Raw genomic sequence first — 22,102 nt, 5'->3', positions numbered from 1 at the left:
GTGTAATGGTCCGCTAACATTTCGATGCCGGTCTTATAGTGCTCGGTGTCAAGTCCCTCAAAAGAGGCATTTGTTTCCAACTTGACCTCCTCATTCGAGTAAAATCTTTTACCAGCGAGCCACTGCTTCAGTTGGAGAAAAAGGAAATAGTCGCTGGGGGCCAGGTCTGGAGAATACGGGAGATGCGGGACCAATTCATAGCGCAATTTCTTTAATTTATCGGTCGTATCGCGAGCCGAGTGAGCTGGAGCATTGTCTTGGTGAAACAAAATTTTTTTCTTTGCCAAATGTGGCCGTTTGACCTCGACCTCGTCGTCCAATCGATCCAGTAATGTACAGTAATATTCTTTATTGATAGTTTTACCATGTTCAAGATAATCAATGAATATTATGTTATGCGCATCCCAAAAAATACTGGCCAAAACCTTGCCGGCTGATTGTTGTGTCTTCGGGCGCTTCGGACGGCTTTCACCAGGCAATAACCACTCCGCTGACTGCCGATTGGACTCCGGTGTGTAGTGATGGATCCATGTTTCATCCATTGTGACAAATCGACGCAAAAACTCTTTCTTATTGCGGTTAAACAGGGCCAGATTTTGCTTTGAAAGTCGAACACGTTCCGCTTTTTGCTCAATTGTCAAAAAACGCGGCATCTAACGCGCACAAAGCTTTTTCATGTGTAAATATTCATGAATGATATGACCAACGCGTTCCTTTGAGATGCCTATGATGTTAGCTAGCTCACTCAATTTCATTTTGCGGTCATTCAACACGATTTCACTGATTTTCTGGATGTTTTCTGGAGTAACTGCCTCATTTGGCCTTCCTGAACGTGGTGCATCATTTGTGCTCGTACGGTTACGACGAAACTCAGCAAACCAATATTTGATGGTTGAATTCGGTGGGGCAGATGTGCCGTAACATTTATCAAGCCATGCCTTTGCTTCAACAGTGTTTTTTCCCATCAGGAAGCAATGTTTAATCAAAACATGAAATTCACTTTTTTCCATAGTAAAGATAAATTCAGAGGTAACGTCACTTCGAAAGCTATAACTTGTACACGAGTCAACGAAATATCATGAAATTTTTACAGCATCTAAGTTAAGGTTGGTACTCTATAGGAAATATAAGGATTTTTAGTTTGTAGCGCCATCTATATGTCAGGCCAAAGACTTTTCAGCCCATGTAGTATAAGCAAATAATTAGAAAAGTTTTTGTTTGAGACTTTTTAAGGTTCCTATATACAGGTATTAGGAGCAGAACTGTTTGACAGTATATCTTCAAAGAAACAAGATAATGATGTAAAAAGAAAAAGAAAGACTGCAGATGGTTGTATACTCACTCAACATATAAATAGAAATAACACTGTGATATACGTAAGTGCATGAATTTTTTTTTATGTTTGGATTTGGCTTTGAGGAAGACATTTTATTTCTATGCCTGCTCTCTATATATACATATCTCATTCTTTGGCTTTGATAAAAAATAATTCTTCACATTCGCTTTTGAAACTATCATATCGATTACTGAATACAAAAAGGAAAATTATTAATATTAATTGCCTGTGTGTTATATTATTATTTCCTGTGGGTTTGATAAAGAGTTTACAATTGAAATACTATTTTGAATAAAAGTGTATATCTCCTTATTTGAATAAAGGTACAAAACACTTATTTATAATATTTGAAAGAATATTATATGGGTGTGAGAATTGGGGCAATAATGTGCATCATATGTGTGAGGATTGGGACAATAATATGCATTATATATGTATATATATGTGCATAAGGAGCGGAGATAGGTCGGTGAACAAGTGCTGACTTAGTAATGCTAAGACAGTCACGATACCGAGTTCAAATATTACCGCTTCATCGCGGTAGTTCCGAGTCCATTTTACCAAAAAACTAGATCTAAATAAAGATCAGAATAAGAATTAAAGGTAAAGCAATCTGTAAAACCTGAGAGGATATACCGACTAAATATATATTTACATATTGATTTAACATATGACCGATATATATATCTTCTTTGCTACTGTCTATATATGTACAAATAAATAAATGTATATATACAAAGAAACATTAATGTATATTAATGTTTGTGTGCGTGTGTGTATATGTGCTTCACAACTATTAATATCTGTTTTATATAATACAAAATATTTACATTGTTTGATATTTTGCATATGCATATAGAAGCAGAAAAATATTGTAGGAGTTAATAATTTTTCATATTTTACAGGGTCAACACTACAATGCAAAACAAGAAGCATTTGCTTTAACAATGTACAAGACAATGGGGAAGCGTGCTTACCTTTCTTTACGATCAATTTTAAAACAAATACCGAACATTCAAACTTTACAATCGGTTTTGCACAGAATACCTTTGTTCCCAGGATTGAACCCTTTCATTCTGAGACATTTGAAAAGCATAGTTTTAAACATGTCAATGAAGGAGAAAGTGTGTATTCTTATTTGGGACGAGATATCAATACAACCCAAATTTACTTATGATATTCGAAAGGATATCATATGTGGATTTGAGAATTGCGGCAATAACCGAACGCAAAAAATCGCGGATCATGTTTTAGTTTTTATGTTAAAAGGAATAAATTCATCTTGGAAAATACCAATATCTTTTAATTTTTGTAATAAAGTAACTAATACCGCGCAATTAATTCGATGCATTAGGGAACATATTCAAAAAATAAAAAAAGCAGGCTTCCACATTGTTGCAAGTGTATGTGATCAAGGAACAAACAATGTCGCAGCAATAAATGAATTATTACGGCGTACTAATATAACAAGGCATAAAGAGAACAGAGCACAGAGTAAGTAATTATAAAACATTGTAAAAAGAAAGAATTGCAAATTTCGATTTATTTTTTTCTCTATTTACTTTCTGTTTGATAGGGCAAACTTTGGAAGTAGAAAATGCAGAAATAATCCCGCTATACGACCCATCACACCTCATTAAAGGCATCAGGAATAATTTATTAACGAAAGATATAATCATGTCTGCGAAAAACAATATTTTAGAGAAAATTGCAAGTTGGGATACAATTAAATGTGCATGGCTTATGGATAAACATTTAAATATAGTTCATCCGCATTTGAAACATTTGACACGGAACACATAATAGAAGAAAAAATTAAAAAGATGCGAGTGAAACACGCAGTACAAGTATTAAGTGGGCGTATGGCAAGCGTTATAGAAATTTGCAAGATCAAAATGTGAGCATTTTTTCAATAAAAACAGTAATTTAACATAAATATTTAATATATTAAATTTGATATTAAATGTTACATGTAATATTAAAATTGATTAACATTTAATATTAAATTTAACTTTAAACATAACATTAAATTTAATATACCAGGTATGTCGGTAATTACTTTCCGGTTTTTGTAACAGATGTCATTAGCCATAAGTATGCAATGTTATGATTTGATACATATGTCATTTTATTCTACTGACATTAACCTCAAAACTACACAAGTTACGTTCCGCCAAAATAACAGCGTTATAGATTAATAATTTTTTGAAAATGTCGAGTTTTGTGCCTGAAAACGTACATTTGCGGCACGCATTACTTTTCTTGTTTAATCAAAAGAAAAAAGCCGCTGAAAGTCATCGTTTGCTGATAGAGACTTACGGTGAGCATGCTCCAACCATAAGAACATGTGAAACGTGGTTTCGACAATTCAAATGTGGTGATTTCAACGTTCAAGACAAAAAACGTCCTGGTAGGCCGAAAACGTTTGAAGATGCGAAATTGCAGGAGTTATTGGATGAAGACCCAACACAAACTCAAAAACAATTGGCAGAAAAGTTGAATGTGAGCCGAGTAGCAATTTGTGAACGATTACAAGGGATGGGAAAGATCCAAAAGATGGGAAGATGGGTGCCACATGAATTGAATGACAGGCAATTGGAAAATCGAAAAATCGTCAATGAAATGCTGCTTCAAAGGTATGAAAGGAAGTCATTTCTGCATCGAATAGTAACGGGTGATGAAAAATGGATTTATTTCAAAAATCCCAAGTGAAAAAAATCATGGTTATCACCTAGCGAAGGCGGCCCATCGACTGCAAGGCCAAATCGCTTTGGTCGCAAGACCATGCTCTGTGTCTGGTGGGACCAGGTTGGTGTCGTATATTATGAACTGTTGAAACCTGGAGAAACAGTTAATACTGATCGCTACCAACAACAAATGATCAATTTGAACTGTGCATTGATCGAAAAACGTCCACAATACGCTCAAAGACATGATAAGGTGATTTTGCAGCATGACAACGCGCCGTCTCATACAGCAAAACCAGTCAAAGAAGTGTTGAAATCACTTGGATGGGAGATTTTATCGCACCCGCCGTACTCTCCAGACCTGGCTCCATCCGACTACCACCTTTTCGCATCGATGGGGCACGCGCTTGCAGAGCAGTACTTCGCCGATTTCGAAGAAGTTAAAAAATGGCTCGATGAATGGTTTAGCTCAAAGGAGAAACAGTTCTTTTGGAATGGCATCCATAAATTGCCTGAGAGATGGGCAAAATGTATAGAATCAAATGGCCAATACTTTGAATAAATAAATTTTAACTATCCATTGTAAATAACGTGTTTTCTTTAGCGAAAAAACCGGAAAGGAATTACCGACACACCTGGTAAACATAATAAAATTGTATGTTACAGTAACTGTATCAATAGATAATGAAAATGTGAGCATCGACGAAGAAGGACTTGCAACGATGGAAGTTGTGAATTTCTTTAATCAGTTATTTGACTCAGTGAATGGAGACAATAAACACAACGATAATGAACTACGATGTCCAGTGACAGAAAATAGTAAATACCATGCGTTTTGGATGAGTACAAAGAATATATTAAATAATATGTCATATGTCGATAAAGTATTGCGCAGCGTATTAAAATCAGTGCCATCGTTAAGAAACTGGTTATTCACAGTAGACGGTTTTTAGAAACTATAGAAAGTGCTTTACGATAAATTTGAATTTCATTCATTAAATAATTGCGTAATTGCAATCAAGATCCATTAGAAAACTTTTTTGGTTAAATACGAAGTCACGCGGTACGTAATGTTAATCCGACACCTAAACAATTCGAGCAATCTTTTTTAACTTTACTTATAAATAATATGAAGTCTGTTTCAATTAGACTTGGTAATTGTGAGATATCTGAAGATAATTGTTCAATTTATAATATTAATTGTTCTCTTTAGACAAATATTTAGAAAATATAGCAAACAAATCCATTTATAATGATGATGAAGTTCCGGAATTACTGTCAGAAAATAATGTTTCGAATGATATATTTAACGTAGTATCTTTAGATAATCCGGAACATATAATTAGATCTATTTTGAAGGAAGTTAATTTTTGTACAGAGTGTGAAAATAGTCTATTGAGTAGTGAATTTTCAGTTTGCATTAGACAAATTACAGGCATCATTAATAAATTGTTAAAAACTAGAATACATAGAAAAAATATTTTAAAAGTATTGTTACAATTTTTAGAAAATTATAATATTAATAATAAAATTATAATATTAATATGAGTTGGTATGAGTGTGTAGAACATAAAAATATATATAAAATTATAGTACGTGTGTTAGCTATGCAAATTATTATATTATGGTGTGAGGAAAAAAATTCTATAATAAAAAATTCTGATGTAAATATTGAAATACTGCAGCGTATATGTGATCGCGAGTGTTAATAAAATTAAGCAAACTCGTATAAATTTTATAATAGAGCGAAGAAAAAGAAAAATTATTTTAAAAGATTATAAAGATTATATTCACAAAAAACGGCATGTACAATAATATTGTTATATTATTTTTTTAATTATTTAGGTTATATTTATTATTTATATTTAAGTTTTACTTATTATATATAATGTATTTATTGTATTTATTTTTTATATTTATTTATTTTTAATAAGTTGTATACAATTTGTAATTCTATTTTTATTGTATTTCATTTTTGTAATAGTATGTTGAGTGACAATTGTACGATAAAATTATGTATATTTGTATGACTGTGAGTATGAGTAGCTTATTAATAGAGATAGGTAGGTCCTTCTACTCCGATAAATTATCTACCTGAAGAAGTCATGTTTTCCTATAAGAAAGCATGCCTTCAGGTAGTGGTGGAGATAAAATTGGAGGAAAGATGCGAAATTGTAGCGAAAGTAGAATATCGCATCTGAGAAGAAGTGTAGTGGTATGAATGGAATGCTTCTAGGATAACTTCTATAAGCAGTTTGTTATGTATGTTATTATTTTATATTATTATATTTATTTGTAAAGTGTGTATGAATGATTGAATGCTTTTATAATGCGGTTTCTAAGATAACTCCTGTAAGCAGTTTGTTATGTATGTTATTATTTTATATTGTTATATTTATTTGTAAAGTGTGTATGAATGATTGAATGCTTTTATGATGTGGTTGTGCACAAATTATGTGCTTTGCATCATATTTTTAACCGCACCGGATATTTTACATGTTTATATCCGACAGTCCGTAGTCTCCCATACAGCACAGAAACTGCAGCAACATTGTTGTAACATTGCAAAATTGCATATTGCAGTGCAATATTACAGCAAAATTGCAAAAACAATATTGTGCAATATTATTTCTGCAATATTGCAGCTATATTGCAAAGATATTAATTTGCAGTAACAATTGAATATTCGTGAACGAATGTCCTATGCGACGCTAAACGCTTTAACCTCCTCTTTTTACCTCCTCTTTTAACCTCTATTCGTTGATAGATGTTACAAAAAAATTTGGCTGCGATCGTTCAATTTTTAAAGCTTACGGCTTAAATCACCAAATGTTAGACTAGTTAGGGTTAAAGTCGGTCTTAACTCTATGACTCATTGTAAAACCAGCTTGTCGTCATGCTATATCAATATTCTAATTGGTGAAGAAGACCTTGTGCCTCCATCGAATCAGCAGAGACCTGGTCAAGTGATCAGTTTACCACTCTCTCCCTTTGAGGCTCTCTAGCTGGAAGTTGGAATCTCCTTATAGTGTTACGTAGCTGGAGAAAAGGAATATGTAAATACATTTGGTTATTGTAACAAAGACGTTATCGTAACGTCTTTCGATCAAACTGATCTAGATCGCAGTCATATTTTCATCTCAAACGAGAAAGAACGCTTATCGACATATAATGGCAATGTAAATATCGTTTTGCAACGCAATTCACTCCGTAAAATATTACAATTCGTCCCTTAATATTTTATTTAGTCAAGTTGCAGATGACACAAATGTGTGTGTTGAGAAACTGACGGAGCCTTATAACCTTTCTGAAAGGCCTCATTGGAACCATCGTACTCAGAAATTGTATTTTGTCGACCTATATAAGTATATACGTAGACTACACCCTGCAACAGGTGTTGTAAGCAATGCATACAGATAAGACTATATATCTCTTGGGTATTTATTTGGTTTCCCGGATTTCATTTTGAAAATTGATTAGACTATAAGCTATTTCGATTCGCTTTTACACAAAATGAACGAATTTTAAAGAAAAAAGTGTTATTCTACTCAGTAAAGCAATATGATTTTGATCAATATTGCAAATAACGGTATTATTTAGATTCAAGTTGCTATTTAATTATTATTTAAAATTTTATAAAAATAATAATAATATGGTAATGATATATATTTCAGAAGCTGTTCGTATATCCTACAGCGCAATGACAGGCAACGACTATGCGGAATATGTATCGAAATGGCTTGCACAAGCGATTGTACGGATTTCAAGGCAAAAAATTGGAGAAACGGTGGCTCATGATTAACAATGATATTATCATTTAATATAGTATTTTTATTAATAGTTTTATTAATAGTATTAATATAATATTTTTCATTTATATGTGTTCCTTTTACATATTATGTGTTCATAATTTTTTATAGTTCTCTGATGTTTTTCGTTTATTTTTTCCTACCAAAGTAGATAAAATACTTTATTTATGTTTTATATACATATGTTTATATTTTGTTACGAACACCATTATGTATGTGCACCATTTAGTATATTAACTAAAGAAGCAAATTTTTATTTAATATTAATTGTTGTAACATACTTTTATAAATAAATAAATATATATATGTGTTATAATTTTGACTTATTAATAGTTACAATACTACTGCGATTGCTGTTTAACATAATATCTATACTATATAGTATGTGAGTCTAATAACTTGCAATTATGATATCCTACGTAATACAGTTAATTTCTACAGATATCTTGTGGATATCAAATGACAAAAATACTTCAGTATATTATGACAATATTCAAATATCCGCTTTTTATTACATTTTATAACAAAATATAACATTGACGTAATTGTTATATTTCGTTTTAGATGTAATAAAAAACGGACTTTTAATATCGCAATAATGTTATACTGACAATTTTGCCATCTGCTAGTATCTGTGGAAAAAAAATTAACACATAATTATGTTATATGGAATTGTATAATTACAAAATGTTGAATACATGTTTTAGACACACGCACACGCAATGCACATGCGCGCACACGCGCGCACACACTCGCGCGCACACACACACACACACACACGCGCGCGCGCGCGCGCGCGTATATATGGGCATAATAGCTGTAACTTTATTGCATATATACTATATAACATTGTTATTGCAATATTACAACAGAATGTTGCTGTATTATTGCAGTATAATATTGCTGCAGTATTGCAGTACAATATTGCTGCGCATCATTGCAACGCAATATTGCTGCAAGCGGACATTTTAATGTTGTTGCAATATTGCTGCACCATTGCAGCAACATTTTGTAATGATGTTGCAATGATACAATCTTGCAAAACAAGATTGCTGCAATGTTGCTGAAATCTTTCTGTGCTGTATAGGCTGTTTAAAGTGGGACGGGAAAATGTTATGTAAAGCATTTGGTATATGAATTACATTATATATATATATATATAATATTTATATCTATATATATATATAATATTTATAATTTAGCAATACATGTAACATAATTTAACATTATAATATTATTATTTTTACTACTTTTTTTCAAATAGTTTACTTATTATATTTACTTGTTAATATATATTTTGTTATATTTTAATTTTTGTACAACAAAAAACTAATAAAAAAAATATGTAATTATATCCTATTTTAATGTAATTAAATGTATAAATGTATATATTGATAAACATCTTTATGTGTATTGTAATATATTTTAATAATATAATATTAACGTATAATATATTGATTATAATCTTCCCAATAATATTGTTTGCACAAATTAATAACATAAAGTGATAAGTTTCTGAGCGGTGTTGTTAAGTTTAATTGTTATTTACTGTACTTAAGATTACAAGTGAAAACTATTTTAAATTTGTGAAACATTTTTGACGTAGTCTTAAGTAACGTAAATAACATTTAAACTCTACAATAGCGCTCAGGAACTTGTAAATTTAATTTTAATATCTATAAGTATGTACCACCGTGCGCGATATGGTTTAAATATGGCGGCAACCTCCCCACCACTCGTTTTTTAGTTTGTTATTTCCGGGCTGGTGCTCCAGGTGGCGCTGAAAATAGCGTTCCCTTCTCACAAGAGGTGAGTTTGAACCCCCTGCTTTCGTTTGCGTTCATTGGTTCTAATCTCTCGTATGTGTGTAATGTGTAGTATCACATAGTGCTTCACTTTTAAGTTTATGAGATTAGCAAGAAATACGATTTCGCAGACATTTGTTTAGTCGTAAGTATTGTGATATTCTTGTTATTTTTCGAATAAGGAGCTTTGCTAAACGTTTCTATAACGATCAGGTTTTTTATTCTTAAGGACAGCAACATTCATGGCGGCTGATACCGTACGAATTTATACATGGTATTACTGAATTATTATTCCTTTAATTTTCTATGTTCCTTATTCTGGTATTCCGTTGCTACATTAATGATACTCGACGATGTTTCATTAAGAGAAAAACGTCGTATAGAATATAAGTAAAGGATTATTGTATCAGACTTAAATAGGAAGAGAAAAATTAAAAAGAAAAAGCGAAAGTTATATATTATAAAATTTTCTACATTATTTTATAGCTTGTAAAATATAATTTGTATATTTTGGAGATGTTGATTCAAAATGGCCTCTTTTGTCAATGCAGCCTCTATTCAATAAAAGATTAGGATTATTAAACAATTATATAAAATTAGACCTAGAAAGAATTTAAATTTGGCCCAGAATCCAACTTATTATTCCTTTTCATTTGTATATAAGACAATACATTGACATGGAAGATCAATAAATATGCCCTCGTACTTGACCTAACATAACTATACTCTAATAAGCATGTTGTGCTCGACATGTTACATGTAGGAGAGAAAAGAGAGATAGAGATAGATAGGTAGATAGATAGAGAAGTAGATAAATAGGAAGGGGAAAAGAGAGAATTATTCATTCATAATTTTGTTTGAATCAATATATTAGATGAAAAAGTCAGATGTGTTGAGAAATACTTCACATGCAACTACTATGAGATAATAATTCTGAATTTTTATCTGCAGGATGTTCAATAAATTGTGGTACAACCAACAGCAGGACGAGACAACGTACGAAGAAACAGGTACAGAATGTACAAATTTTTGTTATGATTATTATTATTACTTATATGATTTTTATGAGGACAATGATTTCAAATCCAAAAGTGGTGTGCATATTTATATTGTCCTTAAGCGCATAATCACATATTTATGTTGTCCTTTTATTTATTTAAAATGAGTAAAAGGTAGTATTTGTATTTCTTTTTAAAGTAACTCCACACAAAGAAGAAAAATATTACTACTAAATATTTAAATTGGAATACATTACATCTTTATTAGTTATTAGTTATATTGAATAGAGTATACTTTGGATAACAATATTCTTTGTACATGATTATATCAAAAAAGATATATCAGATGTCATGTATGTTATTATATTGTAACTGGGTTATTCATATGGCAGATATCACACATGTATTGATATTATAATTAGAGTTAATCATATATTCAATTTTACATATGTATGAACAAGATTAAAAACTTGCGAATATTATAGCAAGGTTGAAAATTGTAGGAAACAAGTTAAAACATGTGACATTTAGTACACAATTTTTAACCTTATATATTACATCTGCACAAAAACGTATCTGCTTAAGGATGATAATTGTAGGAAACCCTGATTAATGATGGTATTAAGATATACACAATACTTGATATACAATATATGCACATTTTTTATTCAGTATATTGAATATAGCAAATGTAAAAAAATTGGCCATTTTGTGCTGAGTATGTTAATTTTACATCAGTGCTACATTGGGCTTATTTATTTACAACAATACAAGTATATGACTACTATATTATACAATGATATGATTCGAAAGATCTTTATATCCTGTTATTTATTCAGAACGTTCGATTGCGTCTATAGAACTTACGAGTACTAAATTATTTAAGCAGTCGAGCGATCTCTCATCTGTTCGATCTCCTTTACAACCAAGCTGCTATGCGAAATATACGCCGCACCATTTTCTGTCCCACTGTGAATGCACGGCGTATATACCTGTGGTATACATAATGTAAATTAAATCTGATATAAATATGAATATATTAGAGTGATTGCAACAATTTAATTTAGGAGAATATTTTGCGGTTGACCATCGAAAAAAGGTGTTAAAAAAATACACAAATGGGCGTTCTTCGATCATTTCTTTCTTATCGCGAATCTTCAGAGAGACTCCCCTGCTTGAATTATCAAGATTATTTTATATGTTTACATATTACCTGGGCGATGTATTTATGAAAAGTTACACCTCGTCGATACTCCGATTCCTGAGTATATTACAGAAGTTAGAATTTACTGAGTAATCCGCACTTTGAATGTTGTTGCTCCTGTTGCGAGATATGTCACTGTAAGGTAACTCGAGCTTTTGAGCTACCTGATTTAACTCAATCTTGGGTTGGATTGAATTAAATATGGGAATTCAGTGATGTATCTTAGCGAGTGGAAGTGACTACACAATGATGTAGCGTGCTCAGTACTTTATTCTGTATAGTATACCTCAAAGTTATCCACGAGATGTAAGTCTTTATGAATAATCACTATTATTTATGTGTGATTTATTTATCATTACAAGTCGTTCACGAAATTTGAATTGCACGATTTACAATGTATCACAATCTAAATTACATAATATATGTGATTTTGCGAGTATACATACAATCCACGAACAACAATCTGTGATGTGTATGTATATACATATATATATTTTTTTTATTAAGTACATATCTTTACACTTATCTACGATATAACAACGATATAATTCCGCTGTGAACCTTCAGCGTACATCTTGACGCATTTTACTCGTTAACATTTGCAAGCGTAATTCGACCGGACGCGTCGAAGCGATGCAAAGATTTTGTTAACACGTTCGTCTCGACTTGTTGCAAACACGCGACTGCAGACACCAAGCAGATCATGCACTTAGAAGAGAGATTCTCTCATGAACGAAGTCTTTAATCACCGTGATCACTCCTTGCTACATGCGTTGTATTCTTTTGAAATCAACATTGAACAATTGATTGGTTGTATCACGGAGATTTCCGTCGCGCTACACATATCGCCTGCGATTTCCTGTAATAGCGTATGTAAATTTTCTCTGAACACGCAAAATAGCGTCCGAACGGGCTGCGGCCTTTAAGAGACTAGCGCTTGCTAGCCCGACCCAGGATTTGCGAAATGCAAAATTGGAACCAATGGCAGTTGCCAGCCGGTGCTGTTACAACTCCAGTGCCGCAGCCACCACTTGGTTACGCTGCAGCAACAACACCAGTCACGGATCCTATGGCCCTGATGCAAAGCTATATGCAATATTACAATCAACCAGTAAGTATGTATAATTTTATATATTGTTTTTATACACAGAGTATACTTATGTAAAGTATACTTATACTTATTGTATTGTATTATACGTATGAGGTACAAGTATATTATTATATTTTATTGTTTTCTTACATATGAAGTATATTTATGTATTTGTTGTATAGAATATAAGTATATTTATAGTATGGTATGTATAGCATAAGTATATATAGTATAAGTATATATAGTATGATATATATTTTTACCAATTTAGGATTACTAATATTGGGTGAAGTAAAAAGTTCTGAGCGTTTTTTCTCTTTATTTCGACGATGAAATTAACAAAGTTAGGATTATCGGATTTAGATCAAATATGCGCCGTTTTGTTCGATAACTTTTGTCCATTTTGAAGGCAATTTCATAATTCCGCGATTGAAGAAGTCCTCGTCCCTATTGGTAAAAAACTTGACCAGCTCATTTTCACAAGCCTCTCTTGAAGCCAGTTTTGTACCATCGAGAAAATTTTGCAAATGCTTGAAAAGGTGATAATCGCTTGGAGCCAGGTCTGGGCTATACGGCGGGTGCGATATAACCTCCCATCCAAGCTCTCGGAGCTTCTGGCGCGTCGTCAAAGATGTGTGCGGCCTGGCATTGTCTTGATGGAACACAACACCCTTCCTATTGGCCAATTCTGGCCGCTTCTTGTCGATCGCCTGCTTCAATCTGGTCAGTTGTTGACAGTGTAGGTCCGAATTGAGTGATTGGCCCGATGGGAGCAGCTCATAGTGGATGATTCCCTTCCAATCCCACCAAACACACAGTAAAACCTTCTTAGCCGTTAATCCGGGCTTGGCGATCGTTTGGACCGGCTCACCGCGCTTGGACCACGATCTTTTTCGCCTGTTGTTCTCGTATGTGACCCATTTTTCATCGCCAGTCACCATCCGCTTAAAAAATGGGTCGATTTCGTTACGCTTCAGCAAAGAATCGCAGGCATGAATTCGGTCCAAAAGGTTCTTTTGCGTCAATTCGTGTCGCACCCATACATCGAGCTTCTTCTTGAGACCAGCCTTATGCGAATGGTTCCAAACGGTTTTCTGGCTAATCTTCAGTTCCTGGGCAATGGAATAAGTGCTCGCATGCCGGTCCGACTCGACGATTTCCATGATTTTACCGACATTTTCGACGATTGGCTACCAGAGCGTCTCATCTTCGACGTCCATATTACTAGAACGGAATCGTTGGAACCACCGCTTTGCTGTTGCATTCGATACTGTATTGGGTCCATAAACAGCATACATTTTTTTGGCCGCCTGCTCCGCTTTTTCCCTTTGGTCGTAGTGGTACTGAAGAATGTATCGAATTTTCTCTTTTTTTACCTCCATTTTGGAACGCTCTAACACACAACTGGCTTCACCAAACACAAAACTATCAAAGAACTTTTTTTAAAGCGTTATGTTACCTTTAAGTCGCAGTATAGAATGACCAGATGCGACGTATACATCGTGAAATATGACCTCACTAAAGCTATCTAGCGGAAAATGCTCAAAACTTTTTACTTAACCCAATATTATTTATTACTCTGATTATTTATTTTTATCTTATTTATCTTATTTTATTTAGTACACAGTAACTTTTTGCTAGTAAAAGATTTAAGATTGTTTAAAGTTAAACGAATCGCATTTTGTTCCTGAAAGTTTTAATAAAATCAATTCTATTGATATTAATTAAAAATAAAGTCTTATTATCTGTAGTAATTAATTAATTATAGAGACAGCAATCACTCTGTAATATTAATATAATTTGTACAGGATATCGAAAAAGATATAAAAAGCAAATTTTAAAAAACACATTTAAATGTACATTATTATAAGAACAAGTATATGTTATAACGATTAGATTATAACAAACATATTTATTTCTTTATTTTTATTAGGCGCCTAGTGGATATACTCCGGAACAATGGGCAACTACACAACAGCAAGGTTGGGCTCAGTGGCAGCAATGGCAACAACAGTATCAGCAATGGCAAGCACAATATGGGGACAAGGTATAATATACATAATATGTAAGATGTATTTGGGCTTTTATATTGATCATTTTCCATTTGATTTGTCAAATATAAACATGCTTAAAAGGTAAAAGAATTAATCTATATTTGCAAATCGTAAACATCTGTTAATAATATACTGTTGTTGATGTTTTGTTCTAAACAAAAGACAAAATTAAGAAAATCTATGCTTAAAAAAGTGACTGTGGATTTCCTAAATAAAAAAGTGTACTGTACAGCTAATAACAGTTGTTACTGAAAATCCTTTCGAAATCATGTATATCTCGTTTTCAATTCCACTTGATTAACACTTTGATGGCCGCTGTCACGTATATATGATTTTGCGAGCCCATTAGTTACCAGCCGCTGTCACGCTCACGTGATTTTGCTTTGCCGCTTGCTGTTAGTATTATTATATTGTTAAAATTTAAAATATAAAGATATATTCAACGCAGTTTTTTTATAAAATACCGAGAAAAATTAAGTAAAAAGTGCCGGCGTTAGAGGGTAAGACTTACGCGAGATATACCGGCGTCAAATGACAGTCAACGAACAAAATGTGCGACCATCAAAGTGTTAATTCGCCCATATCTTTTATTATTCCACGCAAGTACACGAACTCGATTTCTATTGGATGATCTTTCCTTTCAGTATCAAGAGACGATGAAGCATCTATCGGCGCAGAACATAAATTTGGCAGCGAGCCAAGTGCCGCACATGCAACCGCCGCCACCGCTCCCCAAAGAAGACACAGCACGACCACCCCCATTACCGCCCGTTTCTGCGGGTACAACACATCATCAGTTCACCAACGTGCCACCCCCGCACCAAAACAATCTGCCCTTATTCCCCACGAAAGAGTCCACTACGACGAGCGCGTTGCCGCAAGCGAGCGTGACTAACTACCCTCCTCCGAACCACCAACAGCCACCACCACCCTTGCCTGGCGCGAGCCAGCAACAGCACTCGCCACCCTTGCCACCTGAAACCGAGAGCAGGCGAGAGCCTCCAGGAGGGCAGGCTGAGAAACGTAATAACGATAATAATGTTAGTGCGGTCGATGATAGCGAGCCGAATAGTGGCAGTAGTGCGAAAAAGTTGAAGCTCGATGAGGACGAAGAGCTAACTGATGCTGAGAAAACGTTTGACGCGCAATTCAAACAGTGGGAAGAGCAGTTTAACAAGTGGAAGCAGCAAAACGTGAATCATCCCGACAAGGTAAGTGTCTGTAAGTATTTATTCTCATACGGCGTACAGGGGATTTTTTGAATTTTGCCAAATAATTCAAATGGTCCAAATTTCGTGATAAAATGTTTGAGTCCGTGCATTCACGGAAACAAACTTGTTCGTAATTTTTAATGTAAGTTTTAGAATGCATCCGCCTTGTCCAGTAGGAGAATTCGTTCATTAAAAAAATTCTCCCATTGGACCTAGATAGATACATTCTGAAACTCACACAAAAAATATAAACAACTTTTCTGTCCACGATCGTATGTAGATGACATAATGTCCTTAACCTTACGTTTATCTGTTTCCAGTTGTTAGACCTTCGATCATACTTTTCATTTTTACACATTCGCACATCATGACTGTTGATCATTCGAGGAAACGACAACGATCTATCTCGAGTATTTAGACAAAGCTGCATTTATATAATATAACGTGAAACATGAAATCACATATTTGAGATTTTTGCGATATGAATATGTGTCGGATTTAGTTTTCGAGGTCTTGAAGGTATTTTTTTGTATATTTATTTCTAATATTTCGTGGATATTTATTTTTAATATTTTGTATTTTAATTCATCATAAAGAAACAGCCTGACGAGCAGCCCTATTGAGTCACTCCTTAGTAGATAATATCTTTTAAATCAATAATATTTGATTAATTAAGAGAAGAAGAGTGCACGAGAGAGAATAGAGAGAAAATTTGATTGATCAATCGGATATTTAAAGAAAACCATTATCCATTCTTTATCGAAGAATAGATAAGAGAAATATTTCCTTATTTATAAGAGAGATATTAATATTTTATTAATATAATTCTTTCCTCTTTTTTTATAATATCTTGTTCATAAGGTTGTCCCTCCTCGATGGATATGAATTGAGATATTCACGAAATGTTTGAAACAAGAAGAATCTATTTCAATCCAGAAGTTAAATCTCGCGTGTAATTTCAATACGTAATAAAATTACACATGAAAAAAATAATACATGAAATATCGTTGCAACTTCCTCGAATAATCAACCGTTATTATGTACGAATATGCTGATACGATGCAGATGATTCAGAAATTCTGGCAATCTCCATTATAAATTTTTAAGACTATATCGCCGCTCTATATAGAAATTTCTTTTTTCTCTCTTGAATCTAAAGAATCACAGTTAAGAAAGAACCATAGAAAAGAACTGCAGTTCGAACCACAATGATTATTATAATGACCACGAATATTAAATGATACATATCGCAAAGGGAACGAAGCACAGTCGTTCCTTTCTCGTTTGCAATGAATAATATCCATACTTTTCAGACTCAGTATAAACAATATGAAGCTAAATGGACGTCGTGGCGCGAGAAACTGCTCGAACGACGCGAGCAGATGCGTAGGAAACGCGAACAGCAAAAGCAGGCATCTGCGGCGAAGGCAATAATAGTTGCGGAAACAGCGGACAAGAGCAAGAGCGTTATATCTGGTGACGACAAGATACTCAACTTGCTATCGAACACAGAAAATCAAAGTTTGATCAATAATCTACTCGGTATCGGCAAGACTCTTGGTTTAACAGGCAAGCAGCAGAGCGATGTTGCTCCCACTGTACCGTCTCTGCCACCACCACCTCCGCCACCACCGGAGTCCTCGAATTCCGGTGCGAGCATCCCGGCTCAAGTTGTACAGCAAGCTCCGCCACAAGCTGTACAGCAAGCTCCTCCACCGCATTCTGTGCAACAAGTTTTGCCGCAAGTTCCGCTACAGCAGAATATGATGGGCTCGAACGTTGCAATGCCATCGCTGCTACCATCTTGGCCTAATCAGCAGCAATGGGACAACAATCAGCAATACAATCCCCGAATGGAAGCCCCGTATGGTATGCTACTTCCCACCATACACCATTTTCCTGCGCCGTCGTTTGCCCACTCAGTTATGTCGCCCAACTTCGCACAGCCGCCGCCGAACTTGTTGAACAACAACAACGGTCCGCCACCCAATTTTTCGCAACCACCTCCGAATTATCCGCCCAATAACAATCCAGAATGCTCGGTTACTCTACAGAACGCAGCCAGAGGTCCAGCGAGCGGGCAGGAACCACTGAACGCAGATATGATGCGTTTTGCGCGCCATCCTGCGGACCGCGGCAATAACTTCGATAGTGGACAGCAGTCTAATTTCCTTCGAAGAACAGGCGAGCCTCCTGATCATCGTTTCCTTGCACGTGGAGACGGTGTGGCTAATTCGAGCGGGAATGAGCAAGATCAGTTCATGAGGCCTGGCGATCCGGTTTTCAACAGACCGAATGAACCCTTCAACGAACGTGCCGATGCACAACAGCAACGGTTTCGAAGAGGAGACCGAGGTTTCTCAGCTGACTTGGGTAATAATTCACTTAATGGATCGATGAATTTCCACCCCAATAATGAAGCACGTTTTGGACCGTCGATGAACGAGCGTTTCGCTGGAGGGAACAATCGATTTGGACAGAAGGGAAACGACAGATTCCCGCCGTTGAGTGACCGACCGTTCGTGTCGGAACATGATCGATTTGGCGGAGGTGAACGATTCGCAGGACCGGAAACTGATAGATTCGGCAGAGGAGCTGGAAAAGAGCATAGATTTGATCGACCGGACAATGAACGATTTGGGCCGAACGATCGTTTCGAACGATTTCCTGATCTCAAAGATCGCTTTCCTCAGACCAATGATCGATTTGGACCCAACATGAACGAACACGTTGGCCCCAACGATCGCTTCAATAGGGGCAACAACCCAGCAGACTGTTTTGATCCAAAGGACGCAAATGATCATCGACGAGATTCTTTCAGCGGCAATTCCCGGGTATTTGGCAGGAAATCGGGCTTTAGTCCGCCGAAGGAACTACCGCCAGAGTTACGTAAACTAATGGAAAAACGAAAGGCTGCTTGTGATGTATTCAAACCTAGCTTTCTTCCAGACTCCGAGAAAACTAGCGTCGGTTCTCTCAGCGAAAGCTTTAAGAAGATCGCCGGCGACTCGCCGTTTCGCAGCAGTTTTGATTTTCCGAAAATTCGACCATTCGGTCCTCCCGGTGGGCCACCGTCGAGCGGTTTCTCTTTCATACCCGGTGGCAAATCACCACCTCCGTTCCAGCCCCACCCATTCGCTCCTAATTCCGCCACGCCGTACGATCATCATTTGCGAGGTGCTGGTCATCCCTTCAGTAGCAACAACAACGTGCATGACGACGAACTTTCCGTTCCGTTTATTCCCGGCTTGAGACATGGACCTTTCACAGATAATTTCCCTAAACATGGTGGTCTTGCGAATTACAATGAACGGACAATGGAGAAAGATATGGAGGACAATTTGCAGGACCCTAATCCTAACCCTAACTCTAATCAGCAAGCTCAATCGACCAATAACCAATCTCAGTCTCCTGCTAAATATCTTGCAAATACTGAGGCCGATATCAATGTCGAATCCTCGAATAATTTGGAGACCGATAATGTTCCAAACATGAAAGATGCGGAAATGACGCAGCTGACAAACGAGGCCGATGGCACAACCGTCGAACAAAATAATAATCCAGTTATGATAGACGACCCGACGCTAAAAAGCGCCGATAACGAAGAAGGAAACAAAGTATCCAGCAATGACGACAGTTCCCAGCAGCCACAGCAGCAGGAGCAAGAACAGGATAACAATTGCGAGGAGAAACAAAATATAGAAAGCAACATCGACGATAAAGACGAAAGCATCCAAACTAAAAAGTCCGAAAGTCTGCCCTTCATGGGCGAGAACGATCCGCCGCCTGAGGATTTGAACATCGAGCCGCCACCAGAGCTTCCCAATTTGGGACCTGTTCTTACTAATCCGAATTCCGGGCCGCAGGACACCGTTGGGCCGTTCAATGAACCTTTCGACGGGAAAGGACTGTTGGAATTGCCCAGCCATTCAGCGAGTGCTGGTCAATTCCACGACATGCGGCTACGCGAAACGGAATTCCCCAGAATGGGCGCACCCTTCAAGTTTCCAGGGCCGCCGCCACTGTCAAATCCATTGTTAAATCCCAGATTTCAACGTCCAAGTGCGTTCCAACCACTAAGTCATGGCGACAATGCGCAACTGGGTCCCAAAGATGGGCAGTTTGGGTTTAATACACCCGGCGATTCTGGACGATTCAGTCCCAAAAGGCCCAACGACGAACAGTATCCCAAGCGAGATCGTAGTGATGATTCACCGAGCGAGAATCCTCGAAATCCTAACAGCGGATATTTCGGGCTTATGAATGAGCCATTCGGTGGTCCACGACCCATGTTTGGAAAATTTGGGCCGAGAGCGCCTATGGACTCGCCTTTCGCTCCACGAAACCCTGGCCCGTTCGGGCTCAGGAGCAACATTCCGCCATTTGGACAGCGAGGGGGACCTAGCGATATGTATCGACATCCCAACGACGAACCGCAATTTAGCTTCTTGGGGCCTAATAACAACAATAGATTCGGTAAGCCGAATGAAGCACCGTTCAATAGACGATGGCCCAATGAGGGGCCGCCAGCAATCGGACCTCGAGGTCCCAACGATAGCATGTTGGGTGGACTTCGCGTCCCTCCTTTGGATGCTTTCTCTCAAGGAAGACGTAGTCCGAAAGCTTTCAATGAGAACCGTTTCGATTCACGGGATTTTAATGACGGTCCTTTTGGATCCGACTTTAAAGACAAACCCCTCGCGATCAAAGGTCCGATGGGCGATCCAAGTTGTATACGTGATTATATGAACAGAAGTGGTAACTACATCAGAAGAGAACAACAGTTTAAGGACGACAAGCGACAGTTCGACAGTTCCGACGAATCGTTCGATAGGAATACAATGGACACGACGGAGCCGTGGAAGGATAATGTTGACTACACTAAACGTAAGCCCCCGCTGCAAGACCCTTTCAAGAAGGAATTTGACGATGCTAGGACGAGGGGCAACTTTAATGACGACCAATGCACAAGTATCGATAGAAATCCATCTAACGTCGCTCAATTCGACGAAAGATCGAAATTGGAAACAAAGGTTATAAACTACAGTGGTAGTAACGAAGCAATAAACCTAGATCGATCCAAATTCCACGGGTCCACTTTGTTCACGCAACGTCCTCAGCCTGTGTTATCTGCAAGTGGCGGTGAGTTTTGCGCATCGCGACAGTTCAATTACAATCACGGCGAAGTCAGCAGTGGTGGCGAGAAGGTTGTCGAGTATACACCGTCAAAGGTGATCGATTATGAGCATATGTCAAGACCGACAACCGTCGATCAGCATCTGCCGCCGCCGGTTCAGTGTTTCGATTATTCTCATGGCGAATCGAAACCGGTGGAGCGCTGTTGGGACCAGCAGCAGCACCAGTCAAGAAACAGTCGAGAAGATTCTAGAAATTGGGTGGAGAACGAGCAAAGCATCAAAGATTACGTGGAGAAAATGAGGAGTTCCTACGAGAACATGAAGAAAGAGAAGATGAGAAGCGCCGGTGGCTACAACTACGAGAAGAGCGGCTACGAGGCACGCAGGTTGGATTATACGAAGCAGCGGAAGGAACATCACAAGGATTGGCAGCAACATCAGCAGCAAGCGAGTGATAGAAGACCATGCGGAGAACGAGAGAGAAGGGACAGCGAGGATCGCAAGGAGAGATCGTCGGTGTACGACTCTCTCGAGGAACAACGATTGTTCTTTGAACGCGATTCGAGCACAAATGATGGTCAGGGCGATCGAAACGTTCGCAGAGGTAACTGAAAAATTCGTTAAATCATTAAACCATTAAGAAGCTCGGCGACTCATAAATAGTCGTCGTTCGAGATTCACAGAAGCTATCTGTTAATCCATGAATCAAAAAGAAACGAGAAACAGTCGTCGGCAAGATATATTTCATAAATTTATTTTGTCGAGGACGT

The 22,102-nt window shown here is 36.6% G+C and overlaps 1 protein-coding gene across 2 annotated transcripts in view; it reads left to right on the top strand.

Annotated features, from left to right (window-relative positions):
- The first annotated feature begins 9,647 nt into the window (after positions 1 to 9,647).
- Positions 9,648 to 22,102, top strand: part of LOC105180989 (uncharacterized) — a 36,404-nt gene continuing 23,949 nt past the window's right edge. For both annotated transcript variants that reach the window (XM_011137408.3, XM_011137409.3), the window contains exons 1-6: positions 9,648 to 9,782; positions 10,589 to 10,647; positions 12,741 to 12,950; positions 14,863 to 14,976; positions 15,628 to 16,194; positions 17,508 to 21,936. In XM_011137408.3, coding sequence (XP_011135710.1) covers positions 12,804 to 12,950; positions 14,863 to 14,976; positions 15,628 to 16,194; positions 17,508 to 21,936 — 5,257 coding nt within the window. In that variant the 5' untranslated portion in view covers positions 9,648 to 9,782; positions 10,589 to 10,647; positions 12,741 to 12,803. The remainder of the gene's footprint in view (positions 9,783 to 10,588; positions 10,648 to 12,740; positions 12,951 to 14,862; positions 14,977 to 15,627; positions 16,195 to 17,507; positions 21,937 to 22,102) is intronic.

The sequence above is a fragment of the Harpegnathos saltator genome, unplaced genomic scaffold, assembly GCF_003227715.2.
Source record: "Harpegnathos saltator strain DR-91 unplaced genomic scaffold, Hsal_v8.6 scaffold161, whole genome shotgun sequence".
NCBI classification, from domain to species: Eukaryota; Metazoa; Arthropoda; class Insecta; order Hymenoptera; family Formicidae; genus Harpegnathos; species Harpegnathos saltator.
This window is presented reverse-complemented; position numbering and strand designations above follow the sequence as displayed.